General features: G+C 52.4%; 1 protein-coding gene across 2 annotated transcripts in view; it reads right to left on the reverse strand.

Moving 5' to 3' along the window:
* The window catches only part of LOC137380494 (hexokinase-1-like), a 447865-nt gene that overhangs the window by 273487 nt on the left and 150169 nt on the right, over window positions 1-24209 (reverse strand). For both annotated transcript variants that reach the window (XM_068052395.1, XM_068052396.1), the window contains exons 6-8: window positions 3083-3182; window positions 2807-2990; window positions 2161-2316 (exon numbers count right to left, since the gene is read on the reverse strand). In XM_068052395.1, coding sequence (XP_067908496.1) covers window positions 2161-2316; window positions 2807-2990; window positions 3083-3182 — 440 coding nt within the window. The remainder of the gene's footprint in view (window positions 1-2160; window positions 2317-2806; window positions 2991-3082; window positions 3183-24209) is intronic.

Consider the following 24209-nt stretch of genomic DNA (forward strand, 5'->3'; position numbering starts at 1 on the left):
AGCTAAACCTTGAATCTACAGACTCTCACGGGTAACAACCAAGAGGACAGATAAAGCCTCTCTTCGGCCTTCCAGAACCAGAGAAGGAAGCCTGAATTGTGCATGGCCCAGTGAGGACTTCAAGACGTTAACTTCAACTAAGGACACTGAAACTCAGTATTTGAATTCCATTTATTACAGAATATACTTCAACCTCCCAACCTTTTTTCCCTCTGTATCTATTTGTGTGTGTGTGTGCCTTTCGTCTGAATGTGAGTGTGGATGCATTGCGTATTTTATTAATTTTAACCGGTTCAGTGATAAGGTGAATATGTATTTATTTAGAGATACAGCACTGAAACAGGTCCTTCGGCCCACCGAGTCTGTGCCAACCAACAACCACCCATTTATACTAATCCTATATTAACCCCATATTCTCTACCACATCCTACCATTCTCCTACCATTTACCCACACTAGGGGCAATTTACTATGGCCAATTTACCTATTAACCTGCAAGTCTTTGGCTGTGGGAGGAAACCAGAGCACCCGCCAGAAACCCACACGGTCACAGGGAGAACTTGTAAACTCCACACAGGCAGTACCCAGAACTGAACCCGGGTCGCTGGAGCTGTGAGGCTGCAGTGCTAACCACAGCGCCACTGTGCCGCCCACTTAATCGTATACGTAATCTACTTAATATACTTAGTCATTCTTGCTTAACTCAAGAAAACCTGTCTGATTGGTTCATTTACAATTATAATTAGAAGAACAGTGAGCAAGTGCTCACTGAGGTGGTAAGTTAAATCACTGTGTTAAAAGGATAAACTCTGTTGTGGTCAAACCAGAGAAGGAGCGAAAGGGGAGCCTGAGGTCCCTTCCTCACCTGGTCGTAACACCATGGAGGGACTTGAAAATAATTTTAAGAATTTTGAAATCAAGCCATTATTTGACCGGGAGCCAATGTAGGTCAGTGAGCACAGGGGTGATAGGGGAATGGGACTCGATGCGAGCAAGACACGGGCAGCAGAGCTTTGAATGACCTCAAGTTTAGAGAGAGTAGAATGTGGGAGACCAGCCAGAGTGTATTGCAATAGTCAAGTCTAGAGGTAACGAATGCATGAACGAGGGTTTCAGCAGCAGATGAGCTGAGACAAGGGTGAAGTCGGGCGATGTTATGTAGGTAGAAATAGGTGGTCTTAGTGATGGCACAAATATGAGGTCAGAAGCTCATTGCAGGGTCAAATATGACACCAAGGTTGCGAACAGACTGGCTTAATCTCAGAATGTTGCCAGGGAGAGGGATGCAGTCAGTAGCTAGGGAACTGAGTTTGGAGTGGGAACCAAAAGCAATGGTTTCCGTCTTCCCAATTTTTAATTGGAGGAAACTTCTGCCCATCCAGTACTGGATGTCAGATAAGAAGTCTGATAATTTGGCAATGGTGGAGGAGTCGAGAAAAGTGGTGGTGAGCTGGGTGTCATCAGAGTAGATGTGAAAAATAATGCCATGCTTTTGAATGATGTAGCCAAGGGGCAGCATGTAGATGAGAAATAGCGGGAGGCTAAGGATAGATTCTTAGTGGGGGCACCAGAGGTAACGATGCAGGAGCAGGAAGAGAAGCCATTGCAAGTAATACTCTGGCTATGATTAGATAGATAGGAATGGAACCAGGTGAGAGCAGTCCCCACCCAGCTGCATCACAGTGGAGAGGTGTTGGAGGAGGATGGTGTGGTCAACCATGTGAAAGGCTTCTGACAGGTCAAGAAGGATGAGGAGGGAAATTTTACCTTTGTCAAAGTCACATAAGATGTCATTTGTGACTTTGATAAGAGCTGTTTCAGTGCGGTAGTGGGGTGGAAACCTGATCAAAGGGATTCAAACATGGAGCACCAGGAAAGATGGGAACAGATTTGGGAGGCGACAAACACATTCAAGGACTTTGGAGAGGAAAGGGAGGTTGGCGATGCGACAGTACTTTACAAGTTTGGTGGGAATTTGAAAATTTTCAAGGTGTTCAGTCACCCTATCCTTAATTCTCAACTCTGGTAATGTCGGTGCTATCCCGTATCTCGTGCTTTTCTGTCTTGATTAATGTTCGATCTTAAGTAATGTGTGGTTTTGAGTACTGTTCAGTCTCTAGTGCTGTTCAGTCTCAGCTAATGTTCAGTCTCTACTTCTTACTTATCTATGGTGACAACATCTTTGGTGTCAATGGATCCTTTGGTGAGGAGTTTGGACGAAGTCTTCCCTTTGAACAGCATGCCGTTTCGAGCTATTTTGACCAGGATGATCCTCACAAGTTCTCCCAGATACAGTGCAGAAATCATTTTCTCAAACCTGAAAGACCAAAAGGAAATGAAGCTTTAGGATGGCTTCACAAGAAATAAATTTCTTGAGCATTTGTTTCCCTCCCTCATTTATGTTTCTCACTCTTTCTGGGGCATAGATCAATGAGTGCCAATAGACCAATCGTATCTTTGCCTAAAACGTTATTCTTCATACGTAAACTGAAGCAGAGTGTTGGTTGTTCAAATGGGGCCTAACAGTCAAGCATGAGCAAGCTTTGACCCAATATGCACTCACACACCTTGTGTAAGGATGATCACTGAATAGTGTCAGGAGCCAGAACACTGGTTCATTTCCCCCTTCTTATTTAGAGGCACTGAGGACTCATAATGCCCAAGAGCTGACCCAGAGGAGATCAACTTGCTCAGTATGTGGAATCTTTAGGAAAGACCACAGCAATGCCACAAGACCCCCTTTAGAAGTCAGGAAACACTAATCTCTAATGAACAACAAATCACAGCAAGGTTCAATGATGACTTACAGCTGTTTCCCTGGATTGTTGGAGCCAGCATCTATTTCCCTGTCAAACACAGTCCTGATGTCTTCCAGCGAGCCATCGTCCCCGAATGCTCCCCACTCTGTGTTAACGCACATCCGTCCTTCATCACCTTCCACCAGGTTTATGTGCCTCAACTCCTCCATGTAGCAAGCATTGGTGCCAGTACCTGTTTATGGCAGATTGTTGATTCAAAACATCAACTTCATGTGTGAAAGGAAATGTTTAAAAACCAAAAAGTGATTACAAACTCCTTATTACCGATAACAACGCCAACTTCACAGTACGGGTCATCAAATCCACAGGTCATCATGGTTCCCACTGTATCATTCACCAAAGCCACCACTTCCACTTCATAGTCCTAATAAATCAAAACCAATACATATTCATTCAACTGATAAAACTACACATGATTACACTTCCTAAAAAACTTTCTTTTTAAAAACATAAATAGGAGGACGTGGTCATGGGACAAGGTGTTGCATCTCCACCCCTGATCACACTAAATAACACCCCACTGGAAGTGGTTAGCAGATTCTGCTACCTTGGATCCACGGTGACAGACAATCTGTCCCTTGATGCAGAGTTCGATACACACATAGGGAAAGCAGCTACCACCTTTGGCCAACTTGCAAAATGTGCATGGGATAACACCATCTGACCCTTAGGACCAAGCTGATGGTTTATAAGGCCTGTGTTCTCAGCACCTTGCTGTATGGCTGTGAAACATGGGTGACTTACAGCTTACAGAAAAAGAAGCTTGATAATTTCCATCTTCGCTGTCCGCGGTACATTATGGGTATATCCTGGCAGGACAAAATCACAAATGTGACAGTCCTCTCAAAGGCAGAGCTCTCAAGCGTGTTGGCAATAATTAAACAGAGGCAGCTTCAGTGGATCAGACATGTCCACAGGATGGAAGAAGGTTGCATATCCAAGGACACTCTGTATGGTGAGGTAGCCGGGGCCAGACAACCAGTGGGGCACCCAAAGCTCTGCTCCAATGATGCTTGCAAGTGTGACATGAAGGCCTAAATGTTGACTATCACACTTGGGACTCACTAGCTGATGAAATAGGGAAATGGTGACACAACCTGCAGACTGGTGTGCGCTACCACGATGACCAGTTGCTATACCAGCTTGGCAACAGGCATCAATGTCAAAAACAACAACTCACAGTGTCACTTGGCAGTTTCATGTGCAGCACTTGTGGCAGAACCAGCCTCTCGAGGATTGGCCTTCACAGCCATCAGCAAAGGTGCACCAAGAGAAGGCACCCCACCTAAGTGGATTGTTTGCTGCATAACCATCATCTTTCATAGATGGAAGGATGCAACAAGGAGGATGTGTTTGTGGATATTATGTTCATGTTGGTGCTGGGAGTGGAACAATCGGTACCTTGCCCATCAACCCATCAAACACTCCGAGGATAGGTACAGCACGGGATTGGCTGGAGAGTTTGGAGCACTTCCTGTGTGAAATCAGGGGGAGCATTTGCACCTGTTCTGCTGCAACAGCAACTGGAGGGTGGAGACTTGAGTAACTGGAGGGTGGAGTAACAGGAGTAACTGGAGAGTGGAGACTGGAGTAACTGGAGAGTGGAGACTGGAGTAACTGGAGAGTGGAGTAACTGGAGGGTGGAGTAACAGGAGTAACTGGAGAGTGGAGAATGGAGTAACTGGAGACTGGAGTAACTGGAGAGTGGAGACTGGAGTAACTGGAGAGTGGAGTAACTGGAGGGTGGAGTAACAGGAGTAACTGGAGAGTGCAGACTGGAGAAACTGGAGACTGGAGTAACTGGCGACTGGAGTAACTGCAGAGTGGAGACTGGAGTAACTGGAGACTGGAGTAACTGGAGACTGGAGTAACTGGAGAGTGGAGTGACTGGAGACTGGAGTAACTGGAGAGTGGAGACTGGAGTAACTGGAAAGTGGAGTAACTGGAGAGTGGAGTAACTGAAGAGTGGAGTAACTGAAGAGTGGAATAACTGGAGAGTGGAGTCTTGAGTAACTGGAGACTGGAGTAACTGGAGAGTGGAGACTGGAGTAACTGGAGACTGGAGTAACTGGAGAGTGGAGTGACTGGAGACTGGAGTAACTGGAGAGTGGAGTAACTGGAGAGTGGAGTAACTTGAGAGTGGAGACTGGAGTAAATGGAGACTGGAGTAACTGGAGAGTGGAGTGACTGGAGACTGGAGTAACTGGAGAGTGGAGTAACTGGAGAGTGGAGTAACTGGAGAGTGGAGACTGGAGTAACTGGAGAGTGGAGACTGGAGTAAATGGAGACTGGAGTAACTGGAGAGTGGAGTGACTGGAGAGTGGAGTAACTTGAGAGTGGAGACTGAAGACTGCACAATGGAGAGAGACAGGACAAGTGATTCCATAGAGAGGAGGCAGAAAGGCTGCAAATCCTTTTGGAGAGGTGGGTGTTAGAGCACCTGAAAGACTCTTTGTTTGGACTGCTTGGGGGAGGGAGAAGAGGCTGGAAGACTCAGGGGTGGGGCTGCCAAAACCTGTAGGGTGCCCCTGTATTTGTACTGGTGCTGATTTCCATCCTGCACACAGGGAGCTCCCTCCCCACCCCAACTGCCTGCTCGGGACAGCTGGATTTGCCAGGGTGAAGACACACTTTGTGAAAAATCGGAAGAGGAGAGTACCGGTCAGCTCTAGCCTTCCTGGACAAAGGAGCCTCCCCCAAATGGAAGTTTTGGACTGACTCTATTAAGGTGCTCCAATGAACAGTTGGAGCAAAAATCCCTCTCAGCCTTTCTCTCCCTTGCTCTACTCAGTCACCGATCCTCCCCTTTTCCTTTACCTTCCTCCTACCCCTATCCTCCTCTACTCTCACGCCATTTTTTTGAAAGTTTGTTTTTTGTTTAAACCGTGTCATTTGCTTTGTTTGTTAGGAGTAGGCGTGGCTTTTAAACCTCATGGCAGGCCCTTCTTCACCGGTGGCAGGGCCCTCCCGCACATATGCTGTCGTGGCTGCTGCAGCTGATCCTGTCGCCCCGTCACCTTTTGACCTAATAATATCTAACAAGCATGGGGTCAAGAGCTACGTCCATCCGAATATGACGATAGAGGCACGCGTAAAAGCAATGGCCGAGGTTGTTGGCCCCTCGGTCATTGTTGCTGCCTCTAAAATGTATGGGAAGTCTGTGTTTTTCCTAAAGACCAAGTGGGCGGTGTCCCTGGCCCTGAGCAAGGGGCTTATCGTGGGCGGGACCTTCCTGCCAGTGGACACGCTGGAGGCTACTGCGCAGTGGGTCACCATGTCAAATGTACCACCCTTTGTCCCTGGTGAGCTCCTCCTTCCCCACCTGCACCATCTAGGGGAGGTAAAGACAGGGCTCATCCCAATCCCACTCGGCCTTCGGGAGAACAGCCTCCGGCATGTATACTCCTTCCGCCATCAGCTTTTTATGCAGCAGGTGCGGGAGGAGATAACAGTTTAGCGTTGAGTTCTAGGGGGCAGCCTACCGCGTCTTCTGGACCTCGGACGGGGTGTGGTGCCATGCCTAAAAGGGGGTGGGGCATTTTCAGAAGAGCTGTCCCAACCTCCGGGCCGCCAACTCCACCTTGCCAGCCCAGGGTGGCGCTGCTGCATCTCCCCCTACAACTACAACAACCACTGCTCAGGCAGGTCCAGAGGCAGTGGTTGACACGGCCTCCGGGAGAGGGAGAGACCCGTCCAGGTGGAAGGAAGGCATGACGCAAAGCATAACGCCGGAAGGCCCCGTGGATACGGAAAGAAGTCCTGAGCCTGAGCTCGGCCCTACGGCTGATCCAGGGGAGCCCACCTGCTCCGCAGCTGAGTTCGGGCCCAAAAAATATGGGCAGGGGGGCGTGGCGTGGAGGGAGAAGCAGAGGCCTCTGCTGAGATGGAAGTCTCTGAGCCTCCGCGCCCCTACCGTAATAAGAGGAGCAAACATCCATCCTTTGAGGAGGGCCATGGGTTGCAGGGCCCACCTCCTGGCGCGGGTCCTCGGGCTCTCCCTGCCACCAGCCCCGTGAGCGCTGAAAGCCCTGGGCGGGAACCCCCTATCCCTCTGGATGGACAGGGGAGAGATGCCCCTGTGGCATTGGGAACTCCCGGTGACGGGGGCTTGCCCATGGTGGAGGAGCCTGTGGACCCCACAGGAGAAATCATTCCTTTGGCCGATGGGTCGGGTGTCCTGGGTGGGGGCGAGACCTGTGAGGGTCTGCCCTCCCAACAACCTGGCGCTGCAGCCCAGGGTGTACCTGATCCAGAGGCCAATTTGTGTAATTCCCCATCTGCTGGGCCTGTAGGCGCTAGTGGGGTGGGAGATGGCCTCCTCTCTCCGCCTCCGGTCCCTGCTCTGGTTGGATTTCCAGAGTTGGCAACTATCGATTCCCCTAGGCCGCTCACTGGCCTGGGGACGGAGGTGGAGGGGGTTCCTGAACCACTGGTATCTATAGGCTCCAGTTCCATTCGTGAACCCAGAGAGGACTCCTCTGCCATTGATCCTGAGGGTAAGATGGTGACGGAGGCGGGACCAGCTGGCGCGGCCAGGATGCTCGCCCCACAGTGTGAGGTGGGTATGTCGGTCACTGGCGGTGACGACCCGGAGGAGGATGGGGACTTGGTGTGGGCCACGGAGAACAATTTTGAATCCACCGCCAGTGAGGCGGTGGACTCCCTCGTGCCTCCCACCGAGTTTCCTCTCATTCCCACGGCAGAACACCAGGAATTCCAAGTGGCATGCAGGGATTGCCGCAATAAAGTTCAGCTGGCCCTCGGCCAATGGTCGAATCTGGCGCTGATCATCCAGTCCGTCCTTGCAGCTCTCAAAAAGGCGGGGAAAGGCATGGCATGAAACTGGTTGAGAGGCACCAATTTAAAGCGTCCACCTTAGCCGCGCTGAGGAAGCCTGGCCGGCAAACTGGCAGGAGTTGGAGACGAAAGTCGCCACTCGGCTGGGACGCTGGACAGGACTGCTCCAAATGCTTTTCTACAGGGGCCAAGCGCTGATCATAAACCAACTGGTGGCCTCGATGCTGTGGTACCAGTTGGTCACTTTGGCCCCACACCTTGCATTTGCCACCAAGATCCGGAAGAAGCTCATCGATTCCTTCTGGAGCAAGAGGAAATACTGGGTCTCTGCCGCTGTCCTGTGTCTCCTGATTGAGGAGGGCATCCAGTCGCAGGTATGCGTCCGCACCCAGGCTGTGACTCTCCGTCTTTGGACCCTGCAGAGATACCTGTACGTCACGCGTCCTCCCAGATGGTGTGTGTTGGCAACGTATTTTTTCCGCCAGGGGCACTGCCTTCAAGACAACACGCAGCTCCCTGCGGAGAACGTTATCAGCACCTCTCTGTGGCAGTTGCCTGTCTTTTACTGAGATCTATTCAGAGTCTGGAACATGGTCGCCTCCAGTCAGGGTGTTCCTCCGCCGGCGGAGGAGAGCACCTCGGCTGTCCGGGTGGCTGGCTCTGGGGATGGATCGACGGGTGGAGGAGTAGCTGAAGCCCCCGGGACGCCCCTCACTGCGGGTATCAAGGAGGCTCGGGAGTGCAAAACACTCCCGGCCAAGCTGACTCCCGCTCTGCCGGAACTGCTCATTGGACCCAGGCTCCGAAACCCTCCTCGGGAGCTGGTCCCGCACAACCCAAGCCGCCTCTCAGAAATACCCTCAATGCCATTCCACACAGCGCGGAGGGGTATCCTGTATGGGCTGCTCCTGCACACTCTCCACTTCCTCGCCCTCATCAGCCGCCTGGACATGCCATGGCGGTCCGTGTTGCCATCTGGTGGTGAGGGGAAACCTTGGTGGAGGTCTTTCTACGCGGGAGTCCTCCCCCTTTACATCGGGGACCTGGGGTGGAGGGTGCTGCACAGGGCAGTCCCATGCAATAGACTTTTAAGCAGGTTGACAGACTCCCAGGCTGCCTGTAATTTCTACAGCCTGGACGAGTCCGTGTTCCATGCATATATGGAGTGTGCGAGGTTGCAGCCCCTGTTTGAGTATTTAAAGGGACTGCTCCTCAGATTTTAGCTGCACTTCAGCTCCACGCTCCTGATCTTTGGGCACCCAGAGTGGAGGGGCGTGGGCCAGGGGGAGGATCTCCTCATCGGTCTGCTGCTGGGCCTGGCCAAGGTGGCAATTCACAGGTCCAGGCTGCGGGCCGTCAGGGGGTCCGTTCACCCTGATTGCCTGCCCCTATTCCGCGGTTACGTTCGCGCCCGGGTGCCCCTAGAGAAGGAGCATGCGATGTCCGCCAGTACATTTGAGGCCTTCTGCGATAGTGGGCACCGCAGGGACTGGAGTGCATCATTGACACCGAGAATGGCATTTTAATTTGAGTTTTGTATTATTTATCTGCTTTTAACAAAGTTATTTTATGAAATGTATATAAGGGGGGCCTGAGGAATAAAGGCCCCCTTGACATAAAATACATAAAAGGGGCCTGGGGTATAACGGCCACCTTATAAAAGAAAGAAAAAAAAATGGGTTAGATACAGAGTAAAGCTTCCTCTACACTCTCGACACTGTCCTCATCCAACACTTCCAGGGCAGGTACAGCAGAGGATTGGAGCACTTCCTATGTGCAATTAGGTCAACCAGCTGCACCTGAGCAGGCTGTGAGAGCTGGAACTGGAGAGGAGAGAGCAGAGTGGAGAGAGCTGCAACTTACAGCTTCAACTGTGGAGCTGTTTCTATTTTTCAAGAACAGAGAAGACCTACAAGTCATTTTGGAGAGGTGGGTGTTGGAGCACAAGAGAACTGTTTTTTGTTTGGACTGTTGGGGGAGGGAGGAGGTGCTGGAAGATTCAGGGTGGGGCTGTCAAATTCTATAGGGAGCTCCTGTATTTGCTCTTGTGTTTTTCTTTCATCCTGCACAAAGGGGGCTCCCTCCCCACTCAACCTGCATGACTCGGGACTGCTGGAGCTGCCCGGCTGAAGAAAGTCCTTATACAACAGCAGGAAAAGGAGAGAACCGGGCAGTTCTAGCCGACCTGGGCAAAGAACGCTCTCATGACTGGAAGATTGGACTGTATACTCTGCAGTAAGGTGCTCCAACTACCAATCGTACAACAACATCCTCGCAGACCTTCTCTCCCTTCCAACACTCAGCAACCTATCCTCTCTCCTTTTCCACCCCATCCTCCTCTACTTCCACCACCCCCCCCCATTATATTGCTTAAGTTTTTAAAAAAACTGTTTGTTTTGTTTCTTAGGGGTGGGCGTGGTTCTTAGACCACATGGCAAGCCCCTTTGACTGGTGGCAGTGCATTCTCACACATATGTTCCTGTGGCTGGTCAAGCTGCACCTGTTTCCCCATCACCATTTGCACTGATAGCATCAAAGCATGGGGTCAAGAGCTACATCCACTCCAATATGTCAATAGAGGCATGCGTGAAAGCAATGGCCGAGGTTGTCGGCCCTTCGGCCATTGTTGCTGCCTCTAAAATGTACGGGAAGACTATGTTTTTCCTGAAGACCGAGCCGGCAGTGTCCCTGGTCCTGAGCAAGGGGCTCACTGTGGGCGGGATCTTTCTGCCAGTGGACACCCCGGAGGCTACTGCTCGATGGGTCATTTTGTCTAATGTCCCACCCTTCATTCCTGGTGAGCTCCTCCTTCCCCACCTGCACCATCTGGAGGAAGTAAAGACAGGGCTCACCCCACTCCTGCTCGGTCTTCGGAAGAATAGCCTCCGGCATGTATACTCCTTCCGCCGTCAGCTATTTATGCATCTGGTGCGGGAGGAGGTCTTGGAGGGCCAATTTAGTGTTGAGTTCCGATGTCAGCCTACTGCGTCGTCTGGAACTCGGACGTGGCGTGGTGTCATGCCTGCAGGGGGGTGGGGCACATTTGTAAGAACTGCCCCAACCTCCCGGCCACCAACTCCACCTCAGTGGCCCAGGGTGGCGCCGCTGCACCTCTTCCCACACCCCTTGCACTTCCAACAGACATCACTCAGGAGGTTCCAGAGGCCATAGTTTTCACGGCCTTTGGCAGGCGGGAGGTGCCCGTCCGAGTGGAAAGAAGACGTGGAGAAAGAATAAGCACCAAGAGGTGCGTCCCTTGGACACCGAGCCACAACCCGAGCCTGAGCTTAGCCCAAGGCCTGCTCTTGGGGAACCCAACTGCCCCAGGGATGGGCTCAGGCCCAGGGTAACCAAGCAAAAGGAGGGTGCGAAGGCCTCTGATAACATGGAGGTCTCTGAGTCTCCGCGCCCTGGTGGGAAAAAAAGGAGAAGGCACCCCTCCGCAGAGGTAACACAGCTCCCAGAGGTGCAAGGCCCATCTGTTGGAGGGGAGCTGTCTCCTGCTACAGGTCTCCAGGGTCCCCCTGCCGCCAGCACCTGGACAGGAGCTCCCGAGCCCTCAGGACGGAGAGGAGGGGGAGACTCCTGTACATGCGGCCCCTCCTGAGGGAGCAAGTGGAGCCCTGCTTGTGGTGGGGAAGCCTGAGAACGTTCCTGGAAAAGCCATCCCATCTGCCACTGGGTCGGGTGCCCTGAGTGGAGGGGAGGGCGAGCCCTCAAAGGGTCGGCCCTCACAGCCAGAATCCATTCTCGACCAGAATGTACCCGACCCAGTTATGGGTGAAAATTCTGCCCCATCTGCTGGGCCTGTGGGCACTAGCGGGGCAGGAGATGGCCTCTTCTCTCTGCCTCCGGTCCCAGCTCCGGCCGGATTTCCAGAGTTGGGAACTATCATTTCCCCTGGGCTGCTCATTGGCCTGGGAACGGAGATGTAGTGGGGTCCTGAACCATTGGTGCCCATAGGCTCCAGTTCCACAGTAGAACCCAGAGTGGACTCCTCTGCCTTCAATCCTGAGGGTGGGATCATGGTGGAGGCGGGACCAGCTGGCGCGGCCGGGGCATCTGCCCCACAGTGTATGGTGGGTGTGTCGGCTGCAGGCCGTGACGACCCGGAGGAGGATGGGGACTCGATGTGGGGCACGGAAGACGACCTTGAATCCATCACCAATGAGGCGGTGGACTCCCTCGTGACTCCCCCCAAGTCTCCTCTCATCCCCATGGTGGAACTTCGGGACTTCCTCGTGGCATGCAGGGGTTGCCGCAATAAAGTTCAGCTGGTCCTCAGGCCGATGGTCGAATCTGGCGCTGATCATCCAGTCTGTCCGTGCTGTCCTCAAGAAAGCGGGGAAGGGCGCAGGCATGAAACTGGATGAGAGGCGCCAATTTAAAGTGTTCCTCAATGGGTTGCTGGGGGAGTGGAAGGCCAGGTGCACTTCCGTTCCCTCCTCACAGTGAGATGTTGGTGACGGGTTTCCAAGTACTTTTGACATGAAGATAACCATAGCCAGCCTCAACATCAACAGCAGCAGGGGGTCTCAGTCCTCAGGGAAAGGAGATATGTGGTGAGCTTTCTGCAGGAAACCCACACCATTCCGGGACATGAAGCCACCTGGCTCCTGGAGTGGCAGGATGGGGTCTACATGAGTCACCTCACCCCTATTTCTAGTGGGGTGGCTATCTTGTTGGCCCAGATTTTTCAGCCAGAGATCTTGGGAGTCAAGGAGCTTGTGCCAGGCCGCTTGCTCCACCTTGCCTTTCGCCTGGGTAGCGTGCCGCTCCACTTTGTGAACGTGTATGCGCCCAGGCCCAGCACATTGCAAGCGTGCTTCTTTGAACAAGTGTCCGCTCTCTTGAGCTCTATTGATAGCAGCGAGTGCATCATCCTCGGGCGGGGGGGAGGGGGGGGGTGGAATTTTAACTGTACCCTCGAGGTGGGGGCTTGCTCCAGTCCCCAGTGCGGACAAGTGTCGGTGGGGAAGTTGAGGGAACTGATCAGCTCCCTCAGCTTGGTGGACGTCTGGCAGAATCACCATCCCAACTTCAGTGCCTTCACATGGAGGTCTGGAGAAGGAGAGTCCCGAATCAGCCGCCTCTACATTTCGCAGGCCCCACGTCTCGGCGGCCTCCATGCAGCTGATACTGTGCTCGGACCACCACCTGGTGCGGGCGGAGATCACTCTGCTCCGCACACGGGCGGGATTCGCGTACTGGCACTTTAACAACCGGCTGCTGGAGGACGACCAATTCTGGGACTCGTTCTGTCGATTCTGGGCCAAATGGAGAAGGAAGCGGGGGGCTTCCCATCCTTGAGGCTATGGTGGGATGTGGGCAAGACTCACATCTGTGTCTTCTGTCAGGAGTAGGTGAAGGGGTCGACCAAAGGTTGGGTAGCCGAATTCGGGTGTCTAGAGAGGGAGGTGCTCGATTTGGAGTCCCGCCTCGGGCATGCCGTCGCGGACCTGACCCTGTGGCAGGTGTACAAAGAGAAGGGCACTCTGAGGCACCTACAGCTCGCAGGGCCCTGAGGCGCCTACGTGAGGTCGCGGATCCAGATCCTGGAAGATTTGGACTGCACCTCACCCTTCTACTCGCTGGAATAATGGCGGGTGGTCCATAAGTAGCTTGTCAAGCTGCTGGCTGATGACAGATTCTCCATCACGGATCCGGAGGGAATGGGCCTCCTGGCCCGTACCTATTACGGTGTGGTGCTCTCTCCGGATCATTCCAGCGAGTTTTGTGGGACGACCTGCCAAAGATCAGCTGGGAGGGCACCAAAGGATTGGAGACTCCGCTCACGTTGGCAGAGCTGACCAGCGCCCTCCACCAGCTCTCGAGGGAGCAAATCCCCAGGGCTGGATGGGCTGACCGTGGAGTTCTTCAGGGCGTTCTGGGACATCCTGGGGTACGAATACACGCGGGCCCTGGGGGAAAGCCTGGCCACCGGGGGGATGCCCCTCTCGTGACGCAAGGCGGTTATCGTCCTACTGCTTAAGGTGGGGGGGGGTGCGATCTCTGCCTGCTTAAGAACTGGTGTCCAGTCTCCCTCCTCAGCATCGATTATAAGATCTTTGCCTGGGCTATGTCTACCCGCCTGGGCTCTGTGCTGGCCCACATGATCCACCCGACCAGTCCTACACGGTCCCGGGCTGGTCCATCCAGGTTAACATCAACCTACTCCGGGTCCTGATCCATCTTTCCCAGAGGACTGGTCTGTCGGTCACCTTTCTCTCTGTCGATCAGGAGAAGGCATTTGGCAGGGTGGATCACGAATACCTTTTTGGGGCTTTGTGTGCAATCTGTGTGGCCCGGGTACGATTTTTATATGCTGCCGCAGAGTGACTGGTTAAAGATAATGGATCCTTGACGGCGCCCCTTCGATTTGGGAGAGGAGTGCGTCAGGGATGCCCCATGTCTGGCCAATTGTATACCATCTGCGTGGAGCCATTGCTGTGCCTGCTTAGCAGGAGGTTGACGGGTTTGGCCCTGCTCAGACCGGCCTGCGGGCCATCCTCTCGGCTTACGCCGATGACATGCTCCTCGCGGTCTCAGAGCCCGTTGACTTGCGGAGGATGCGCGACTGCGAGCAGACCTTTTCTGCCACATCCTCTGCAACGATCAATTGGGAGAAATGTTCCAGACACCTGGTGGATCAATGGCGGATGGACTCCCTACCAGAGGAGTTGACACCTTTTGCGTACCTCATGGCACCACGTACCTCCTCTCACTGGGAGCCCACCTTAGCCCCACCGAGGAAGCCTGACTAGAAAACTGGCAGGAGAAAGAGGCGAACGTCACCACTCAGTTGGGGTGCTGGACAGGACCGCTCTGAGTGCTTTCTTATAGGGGCCGAGCGCTGGTCATAAACCAATGGTGGCCTCAATGCTGTGGTACTGGGTTAGTCACTTTGGCCCCGCCCCCTGCATTTGCCACGAAGATCCAGAAGAAACTCGTTGAATTCTTCTGGGGCAAGAGGAAACACTGGGTCTCTGCCACAGTCCTGAGTCTCCCGATTGAGGAGGGCGGCCAGTTGCTGGTGTGCATCCACAACCAGGCTGCATCTCTCCGCCTTCGGACCCTGCAAAGATAACGAATACCTTTTCCGAACTCTGCGCGTTTGGACTCGTGCTGCATTTTGTGACCCGGTCCAACTTTTGTATGCTGCCACAGTGTGCCTGGTCAAAGTTACGGGTCCTTGACTGTTGACCTTGACAGCAAAAGAGGACCAAGAAACTGATAAAGAAAGGGAAAATAGAATATGAATGTAAACTAGCAAGAAACATGAAAATGGACTGGAAAAGCTTCCATAGGTATGTAAAAAGGAAATGTTTAGCTAAGACAAATGTGGGTCCATTACAGGCAGAGTCAGGAGAATTTATAATGGGGAATAGAGAAAAGGCAGAGAAGCTAAATGATTACTGTCTTCACTGAGGAAGATAAAACAAATCTCACAGAATTAGAGATCCAAGGGATTAGGGGGAATTGAAGGAAATGAGTATTAGTAAGAAGGTTGTATTGGAGAAATTAATGCGGCTGAAGTGTGATAAGTCCCCGGGGCCTGATATTCTACATCCCAGAGTGTTGACAGAGGTCTTCTTTTGGGCCTCCTTATCTCGAGAGACAATGGATACGCGCCTGGAGGTGGTCAGTGGTTTGTGAAGCAGCGCCTGGAGTGGCTATAAAGGCCAATTCTGGAGTGACAGGCTCTTCCACAGGTGCTGCAGAGAAATTTGTTTGTTGGGGCTGTTGCACAGTTGGCTCTCCCCTTGCGCCTCTGTCTTTTTTCCTGCCAACTACTAAGTCTCTTCGACTCGCCACAATTTAGCCCTGTCTTTATGGCTGCCCGCCAGCTCTGGCGAATGCTGGCAACTGACTCCCACGACTTGTGATCAATGTCACACGATTTCATGTCGCGTTTGCAGACGTCTTTATAACGGAGACATGGACGGCCGGTGGGTCTGATACCAGTGGCGAGCTCGCTGTACAATGTGTCTTTGGGGATCCTGCCATCTTCCATGCGGCTCACATGGCCAAGCCATCTCAAGCGCCGCTGACTCAGTAGTGTGTATAAGCTGGGGGTGTTGGCCGCTTCAAGGACTTCTGTGTTGGAGATATAGTCCTGCCACCTGATGCCAAGTATTCTCCGAAATATTCTACATCCCAGAGTGTTGACAGAGGTAGCTATGGAGATAGTGGATGCATTGGTGATCATCTTCCAAAATTCTACAGATTCTGGAACGGTTCCTGCAGATTGGAAGGTAGCAAATGTCACCCCACTATTTAAGAAAGGAGGGAGAGAGAAACCAGGGATCTATAGACCTGTTAGCCTTACGTCAGTAGTAGGGGAAATGTTAGAATCTATTCCAAAGGATGTGATGAATGGTCACTTGGATAATAATGATTTGATTCGACATAGTCAACATGGATTTATGAATGGGAAATCATGTTAGACAAACCTGTTGGAGTTTTTTATCCTACGAATTAGGAGCAGGAGTAGGCCACTCAGCCCCTCGAGCCTGTTCCGCCATTCAATATGTTCATGGCTGAACTGATTACTCCACATTTCCACCTTCCCCCGATAACCTTCTACCCCCTTGCTTATCAAGAATCTATCTACCTCTGCCTTAAAAATATTCAACGTCTCTGCTTCCACCACCTTTTGAGGAAGTGAGTTCCAAAGACTCACGACCCTCTGAGAGAAAAAATTTCTCCTCATCTCTGTCTTAAATGGGCGGCCCCTTATTTTTAAACAGTGACCCCTAGTTCTAGATTCTCCCACAAGCAGAAACATCCTTTCCATATCAACCCTGTCAAGACCCCTCAGGATCTTATATGTTTCAATCAAGTCGCCTCTTACTCTTCTAAATTCCAGCGGATACAAGCCTAGCCTGTCCAATCTTTCCTCATAAGATAGCCAGCCCATTCCAGGAATTAATCTAGTAAACCTTCTCTGCACTGCCTCCAATGCATTTCCATCCTTCCTTAAATAAGGAGACCAGTACTGTACACAGTACTCCAGATGTGGTCTCACTAATGCCCTGTATAGCTGAAGCATAACCTCCCTACTTTTGTATTCAATTCCCCTCGCGATAAATGATAACATTCTATTAGCTTTCCTAATTACGTGCTGTACCTGCATACTAACTTTTTGTAATTCATGCACTAGGACACCCAGATCCCTCTGCATCTCAGAGCTCTGCAATCTCTCACCATTTAGGTAATATGCTTCTTTTTTATTCTTCCTGCCAAAGTGGACAATTTCCCACTTTCCCACATTATACTCCATTTGCCAGGTCTTTGTCCACTCACTTAACCTATCTATATCCCTTTGTAGCCTCCTTATGTCCTCTTCACAAATTACTTTCCTACCTATCTTTGTCTCATCAGCAAACTTAGCAACCATACCTTCGGTCCCTTCATCTAAGTCATTTATATAAATTGTAAAAAGGTGAGGATGTTACTAACAGAATTGATAAAGGGGAGTCGGTGGACGTGGTATACTTGGATTTTCAGAAGGCTTTTAACAAAGTCCCCCACACGTGGTTGGTTTGCAAAATTAAAACACATGGGATAGGAGGTAATATACTGGCATGGATTAAGGATTGGTTAACAGACAGAGAAAACGGAGACTAGGAATAAACGGGTCATTCTCATGTTGGCAGGCTATGTCTAGAGGGGTACTGCAAGGATCAGTACTTGGGCCCCAGCTGTTCACAATATATATCAATGATTTGGATGTGGGGACCGAATGTAATATTTTCAAGTTCGCGAATGACACAAAACTAGGTGGGAATGTGTGTTGTGAGGAAGATGCAGAGCAGCTTCGAGGGGATTTGGACAGACTTGGAGAGTGGGCAAGAACGTGGCAGATTGGAGGATGCGCAAGTGCCAACAGATCTTTTTTGCTGCATCCCCCGCGAGGATCGAATGGGAGAAATGTTCCGGGCTCTTGGTGGGTCAGTGGCAGGTGGACTCTCTGCCGGGAGGAGCACCACGCACCTCTTCTATCTACCTGAGCCCTGCTGAGGAAGCCTGGCCTGCAAACTGGCATGAGTTGGAGGCGAAAGTCACCACTTGGCTAGGGCGCTGGACAAGATTGCTCCCAGTGCTTTCCTACAGGGGCCGAGCACTGGTTATAAACCAGTGGCCTCGATGCTGTGGTACCAATTAGTCACTTTTGTCCCACCCCTGCATTTGTCACCAAGATCCAGAAGATGCTCGTTGATTTCTTCTGGGGCTGAAGTCCTGAGTCTCCCAATTGAGGAGGATGGTCAGTTGCTGGTGTACGTCCATACCCAGGCTGCAACTCTCCACCTTTGGACCCAGCAGAGATAGCTGGTTGTTATACAGCGGTGGGGGTTGTGCAGTGGAGGTGTGTTGTAGAGCGGGTGTGTTGTACAGTGAGGGGGAGGGTTGTACTGTCGGCCATTATACAGTGGGGGTGCTGTAGAGTGGGGCGGGTTTGCACAGTGCAGGGGTGTTGCACAGCGGGAGGGGGCTGTGTGGGGGAAGGTGGTTGTACAGTGGTTGTGTTGTACAGTGTGGGAAGCTTGGACAGCGGGGTTTGTTGCACAGCAGATAACTTGCACAGATGGCGAGGGGTACAGCAGGCATGCTGTACCGCTGGCATCAGTACAGCGGGTGTGTTGTACAGCCAGGCCCTGTACAACGGCGTGTTGTACTGCCGGGGAGTGGGTGGTTGTAAAGTGGGGGGGTTTGTACAGTCGGGGGGGGGGGGTGGAGTTGCACAGGGGTTGGGTTGTTCGGGGGGGGGGGGTTGTACAGTGCCGGTTGTTGGGAGGGGTTGCACAGCGGGGCGCGTTGCACAGTGGGGGTCTGTACAGCGGGGGGGTCAGTTACAGCGGGGCGGGGGGCTTGTACCATGGGGGGTGGGGTTTGTACCATGCGGGGGTTGTACAGTGTGGTGTTTGTACAGGGTGGGTGCTATAACAGTGGGGGTGGTTGTACATTTGGGGGTGGTACAGCGGGCATGTTGTACAGCAGGTGTGCTGTGCATTGTGGGGGACTGTAAGGGGGGGCCTCGTACCGCGGGGGCTTCATACAGCGGGGGTGGTTGTACAGAGGGGCCGTTGTACAGCGGTGGGTTTGTACAGTGGGGAGGGAGGGTTGTACAGTGGGGGGTTGTACAGTGTAGGGGGTTTGTACAGTGGGGGGCGGGTTGTACAGCAGGTGGGTTGGTTACATTGGGGGTTGGTTACATTGGGGTTTGTAGAGCGAGGGTGGGGGTGGTGGGGTTGTACAGTTAGCGTTTGTACAGTGGGACGCGTTGCACAGCAGGTGGGGGTTGTACTGCGGGGGGGGGGGTGGTTGTACCGTGTGGGGGGGGGGGTTTGTACAGTGGGGGGGGGGAGGTTGTATGGTGGTGGGGTTTGAACAGCAGGGGGGTTTGTACAGTGGTGGGGTTATATAGTGGGGGTGTTTGTACATTTGAGGGTGGTGGTACATAGTTATAGAGTCATAGTTATATAGCACAGAAACAGGCCCATCGGGTCTGTGCTGGCCATCAAGCACCTAACTATACTTGTCCCATTTTCCAGCACTTGGCCCATAGCCTTGTACGCTATGACGTTTCAAGAGCTCATCTAAATACTTCTTCAGGCAGTGCGTTCCAGATTCCAACCACCCTCTGGGTGAAATTTTTTTTCCTCAAATCCCCTCTAAACCTGCTGCCCCTTACCTGAAATCTATTCCCCCTGGTTACTGACCCCTCCGCTAAAGGAAAAATTCTCTTCCTATCTATGCCCCGCATAATTTTGTATACCTCAATCATGTCCCCCCCTCAGCCTTCTCTGTTCTAAGGAAAACAACCCTAGCCTATCCAGTCTCCCTTCATAGCTGAAATGCTCCAGCCCAGGCAACATCCTGGTGAATCTGCTCTGCACCCTCTCCAGTGCAATCACATCCTTCCTATAGTGTGGTGCCCAGAACTGTACACAGTACTCCAGCTGTGGCCTAACTAGTGTTTTATACAACTCCATCATAACCTCCCTGCTCTTATATTCTATGCCTTGGCTAATAAAGGCAAGTATCCCATATGCCTTCCTAACCACCTTATCTACCTGTGCTGCTGCCTTCAGTGATCTATGGACAAGTACACCAATATCCCTCTGACCTTCTGTACTTCCTAGGGTCCTACCATCCATTGTATGTTCCCTTGCCTTGGTAGTCCTCCCAAAATGCATCACCTCACACTTCTCAGGATTAAATTCCATTTGCCACAGCTCCGCCCATCTTACCAGCCCATCTATATCATCCTGTAATCTAAGGCTTTCCTCCTCACTATTTACGACACTACCAATTTTCGTGTCATCTGTGAACTTACTGATCGTACCTCCTATGTTCACATCTAAATCATTAATGTACACTACAAACAGCAAGAGTCCCAGCACCGATCCCTGTGGTACACCACTGGTCACAGGCTTTCAATCGCAAAAACAACCCTCGACCATTACACTCTGCCTCCTGCCACTAAACCAATTTTGGATCCAATTTACCAAATTGCCCTGGATCCCATGGGCTCTTACCTTCTTAACTAATCTCCCATGCGGGACCTTATCAAAAGCCTTACTGAAATCCATTAACTGCTTTACCCTCATCTATACATCCAGTCACCGCCTCGAAAAATTCAATCAAGTTAGTTAGATGTGCTGCACAGCGAGCGTATTGTACCACGGGGTGTTTGTACAGGGGGGGGTTGTACCATGGGGGGCGGGGGTTGTACAGTGGGCATGGGTTGTACAGTGAGCATGTTGTATAGCGGGTGTGATTGTACCGCAGGGTGGTTGTACAGTGGGCATGTTGTATAGCGGGCGTGATCGTACCGCAGGGTGGTTGTACAATGGTGGTGGTTGTGCGATTGGGGCTGGTTGTACAGCGGGGGCGGGGGGTGGTGGTTGTACAGCGGGGGCGGGGGGGTGGTGGTTGTACAGGGGGTGGGGGTGTTGTACAGCGGGTGGGGGGTGTTGTACAGCGGGTGGGGAGTGTTGTACAGCGGGTGGGGAGTGTTGTACAGCGGGTGGGGTGTGTTGTACAGCGGGTGGGGGGTGTTGTACAGCGGGTGGGGAGTGTTGTACAGCGGGTGGGGTGTGTTGTACAGCGGGTGGGGTGTGTTGTACAGCGGGTGGGGTGTGTTGTACAGCGGGTGGGGGGTGTTGTACAGCGGGTGGGGAGTGTTGTACAGCGGGTGGGGAGTGTTGTACAGCGGGTGGGGTGTGTTGTACAGCGGGTGGGGTGTGTTGTACAGCTGGTGGGGGTATTGTACAGCGGGTGGGGGTGTTGTACAGCTGGTGGGGGTATTGTACAGCGGGGTGTTGGTTACAGTGGGGGTTGTACAGTGGGTGTGTTGTACCGCGGGGGGGGGCGGGCGGGGTTTTTACAGCGGTGTAGTTGTACTATGGGGGTTGTTGTACAGTAGTGGTTGTACAGCGGGGAGGGGTGTTTCACAGCGGGGTAGTGGAGTGTTGTACAGCGGAGGGGGTGGGGGTGTTGTATAGCGGGGGTGTTGTACTGCACCGGTGTTTGTACAGTGTGGAGTTGTACAGCTGCTTGTGTTGTACCGCGGAGCAGTAGTACAGTGGGGGGTTTGTACAGCAGGGGCAGTTGTACCGCCCGGGGGTGCAGGCTGTACTGCCAGGGGGGATTGAACAGTGGGGGTTTGTACACTGGCGATGTTGTGCACTGGGAAGGGTTTTACAGTGGACGGTGTTGTACTGTAGCAGTGGTTCTACAGCTGGGGAGTTGCACAGTGGGTGGGTTGTACCTCGTGGGGGCGTGTTTTACAGTGGGGGTGTTGTACAGCAAGGTGGGGTGATACAGTGGAGGAGTTGTACAGCAGGGGATTGTACAGTGGAGGCGGGGTTGTATGTGGACGTCTTGTACAGTGGGAGAGTTGTACATGCGGGGGTTGCACAGTGTGGGGGGGGAGCGGGGAGTTGCACAGTGCGGGTTTGTACAGTGTGGTCTGTTGTACAGCGGGGTGGCGGGGGCAGTTTGTACAGCGAGGGTTGGTTACAGTGGGGTTTGATTACATTGGGGGTTGTACAGTGGGTGGGTTGTGCAGCTGGGTGTTTGTACTGTGGGGGATGTACAGTCAGGGGTTGTACAGTGGGGGGAGAGTTGTACAGGGGATGGGTTGCTGGGAGAGGTTGCACAGCGGGGCGCTTTGCACAGTGGGGGTCTGTGCAGCAGAGGGGGGGGGTTTGTACCATGGGGGGTTGTACAGTGGGGTGTATGTACAGTGTGGGCGTTGTACAGGGTGGGTGCTATAACAGTGGGGGTGGGTGTACATTTGGGGGTGGTACAGCGGGCGTGTTTTACAGCGGGCATGTACGGCGGGCGTGCTGTGCAGTGGGGGGGATTGTACGGGGGGCTGTTGTACAGTGGGGGTGCTGTACAGTGGTGGGGTTGTACAGCTGGGGGTTGCAGTGAGGTTTTGTACAGTGGGACGGGATTGGTTACAGTGGAGTGGGTTGTACAGCGGGGGGGTAAGTTGGATGGGGGGTTTGTACAGCACTGGTGTTTGTACAGCAGGCGGGTGTACAGTGGGGAAGTTGAACAGCTGGGAGCTGTTGATGTACAGGAGGGGGCCTTGTACAGCGGAGTGATTGTACAGTGGGGGTGCTGGTACAGCGGGGAGGGGGTTGTACAGCTGGAGGTTGTAGTTTTTTTTTATTCATTCATGTGATGTGGGCGTCACTGGCCAGGCCAGCATTTATTGCCCATCCCTAATTGCCCTTGAGAAGGTGGTGGTGAGCTGCCTTCTTGAACCACTGCATCCATTTGGGGTAGGTACACCCACAGTGCTGTGAGGAAGGGAGTTCCAGGATTTTGACCCAGCGACAGTGAAGGAACGACGATATAGTTCCAAGTCAGGATGTTGTGTGACTTGGAGGGGAACTTGCAGGTGGTGGTGTTCCCATGCATTTGCTGCCCTTGTCCTTCTAGTTGGTAGAGGTCGCGGGTTTGGAATGGTGCATTGCTGCAGTGCATCTTGCAGATGGTACACGCTGCTGCCACTGTGCGTTGGTGGTGCAGGGAGTGAATGTTTGTAGATGGAGTGCCAATCAAGCGGGCTGCTTTGTCCTGGATGGTGTTGAGCTTCTTGAGTGTTGTTGGAGCTGCACCCATCCAGGCAAGTGGAGAGTATTCCATCACACTCCTGACTTGTGCCTTGTAGATGGTGGACAGGCTTTGGGGAGTCAAGAGGTGAGTTACTCGCCTCAGGATTCCTAGCCTCTGACCTGCTCTTGTAGCCATGGTATTTATATGACTACTCCAGTTCAGTTTCTGGTCAATGGTAGCCCCTAGGATGTTGATAATGGCGGATGGTAATGCCGTTGAATGTCAAGGGGAGATGGTTAGATTCTCTCTTGTTGGAGATGGTCATTGCCTGGCACTTGTGTGGCACGAATGTTACTTGCCACTTATTGTCTAGGTCTTGCTGCATTTCTACACAGACAGCTTCAGTATATGAGGAGTCACGAATGGTGCTGAACATTGTGCAATCATCAGCGAACATCTCCACTCCTGACCTGATGATTGAAGGAAGGTCATTGATGAAGCAGCTGAAGATGGTTGGGCCTAAAACACTACCCTGAGGAACTCCTGCAGTCATGTCCTGGAGCTCAGATGATTGACCTCCAACAACCACAACCGTCTTCCTTTGCGCTGGGTATGAATCCAGCCAGCGGAGGGTTTTCCTCCTGGTTCCCATTGACCTCAGTTTTGCTAGGGCTCCTTGATGCCATACTCGGTCAAATGCTGTCTTGATGTCAAGGGCAGTCACTCTCACCTCACTTCTTGAGTTCAGCTCTTTTGTCCATGTTTGAACCAAGGCTGTAATGAGGTCAGGAGCTGAGTGGCCCTGGTGGAACCCAAACTGAGCGTCACTGAGCAGCTTATTGCCAAGCAAGTGCCGCTTGATGGCACTGTTGATGACACCTTCCATCAGTTTACTGATGATTGAGAGTAGGCTGATGGGGCGGTAATTGGCCGGGTTGGACTTGTCCTGCTTTTTGTGTACAGGACATACCTGGGCAATTTTCCACATTGCAGGGTAGATGCCAGTGTTGTAGCTGTACTGGAACAGCTTGGCTAGGGGCGCGGCAAGTTCTGGAGCACAGGTCTTCAGAACTATTGCCAGAATATTGTCAGGGCCCATAGCCTTTGCAGTATCCAGTATTCCTTGATATCACGCAGAGTGAAACGAATTGGCTGAAGTCTGGCATCTGTGATGCCACCTCCTCCAGTTAGTTGTTGAATTGTCCACCACCATTCACGGCTGGATGTGGTGGGACTGCAGAGCTTAGATCTGATCCGTTGGTTATGGAACGCTTAGCTCTGTCTATCGCATGCTGCTTATGCAGTTTGGCATGCAGATAGTCCTGTGTTGTAGCTTCACCAGGTTGACACTTCATTTTGAGGTATGCCTGGTGCTGCTCCTGGCATGCCCTCCTGCACTCTTCATTGAACCAGGGTTGGCCTCCTGGCATGATGGTAATGGTAGAGTGGAGCATATGCCGGGCCATGAGGTTACAGACTGTGGTTGAGTACAATTCTGCTGCTGCTGATGGCCCAC

This window comes from Heterodontus francisci, chromosome 20, assembly GCF_036365525.1.
Source record: "Heterodontus francisci isolate sHetFra1 chromosome 20, sHetFra1.hap1, whole genome shotgun sequence".
Lineage (NCBI taxonomy): Eukaryota > Metazoa > Chordata > Chondrichthyes > Heterodontiformes > Heterodontidae > Heterodontus > Heterodontus francisci.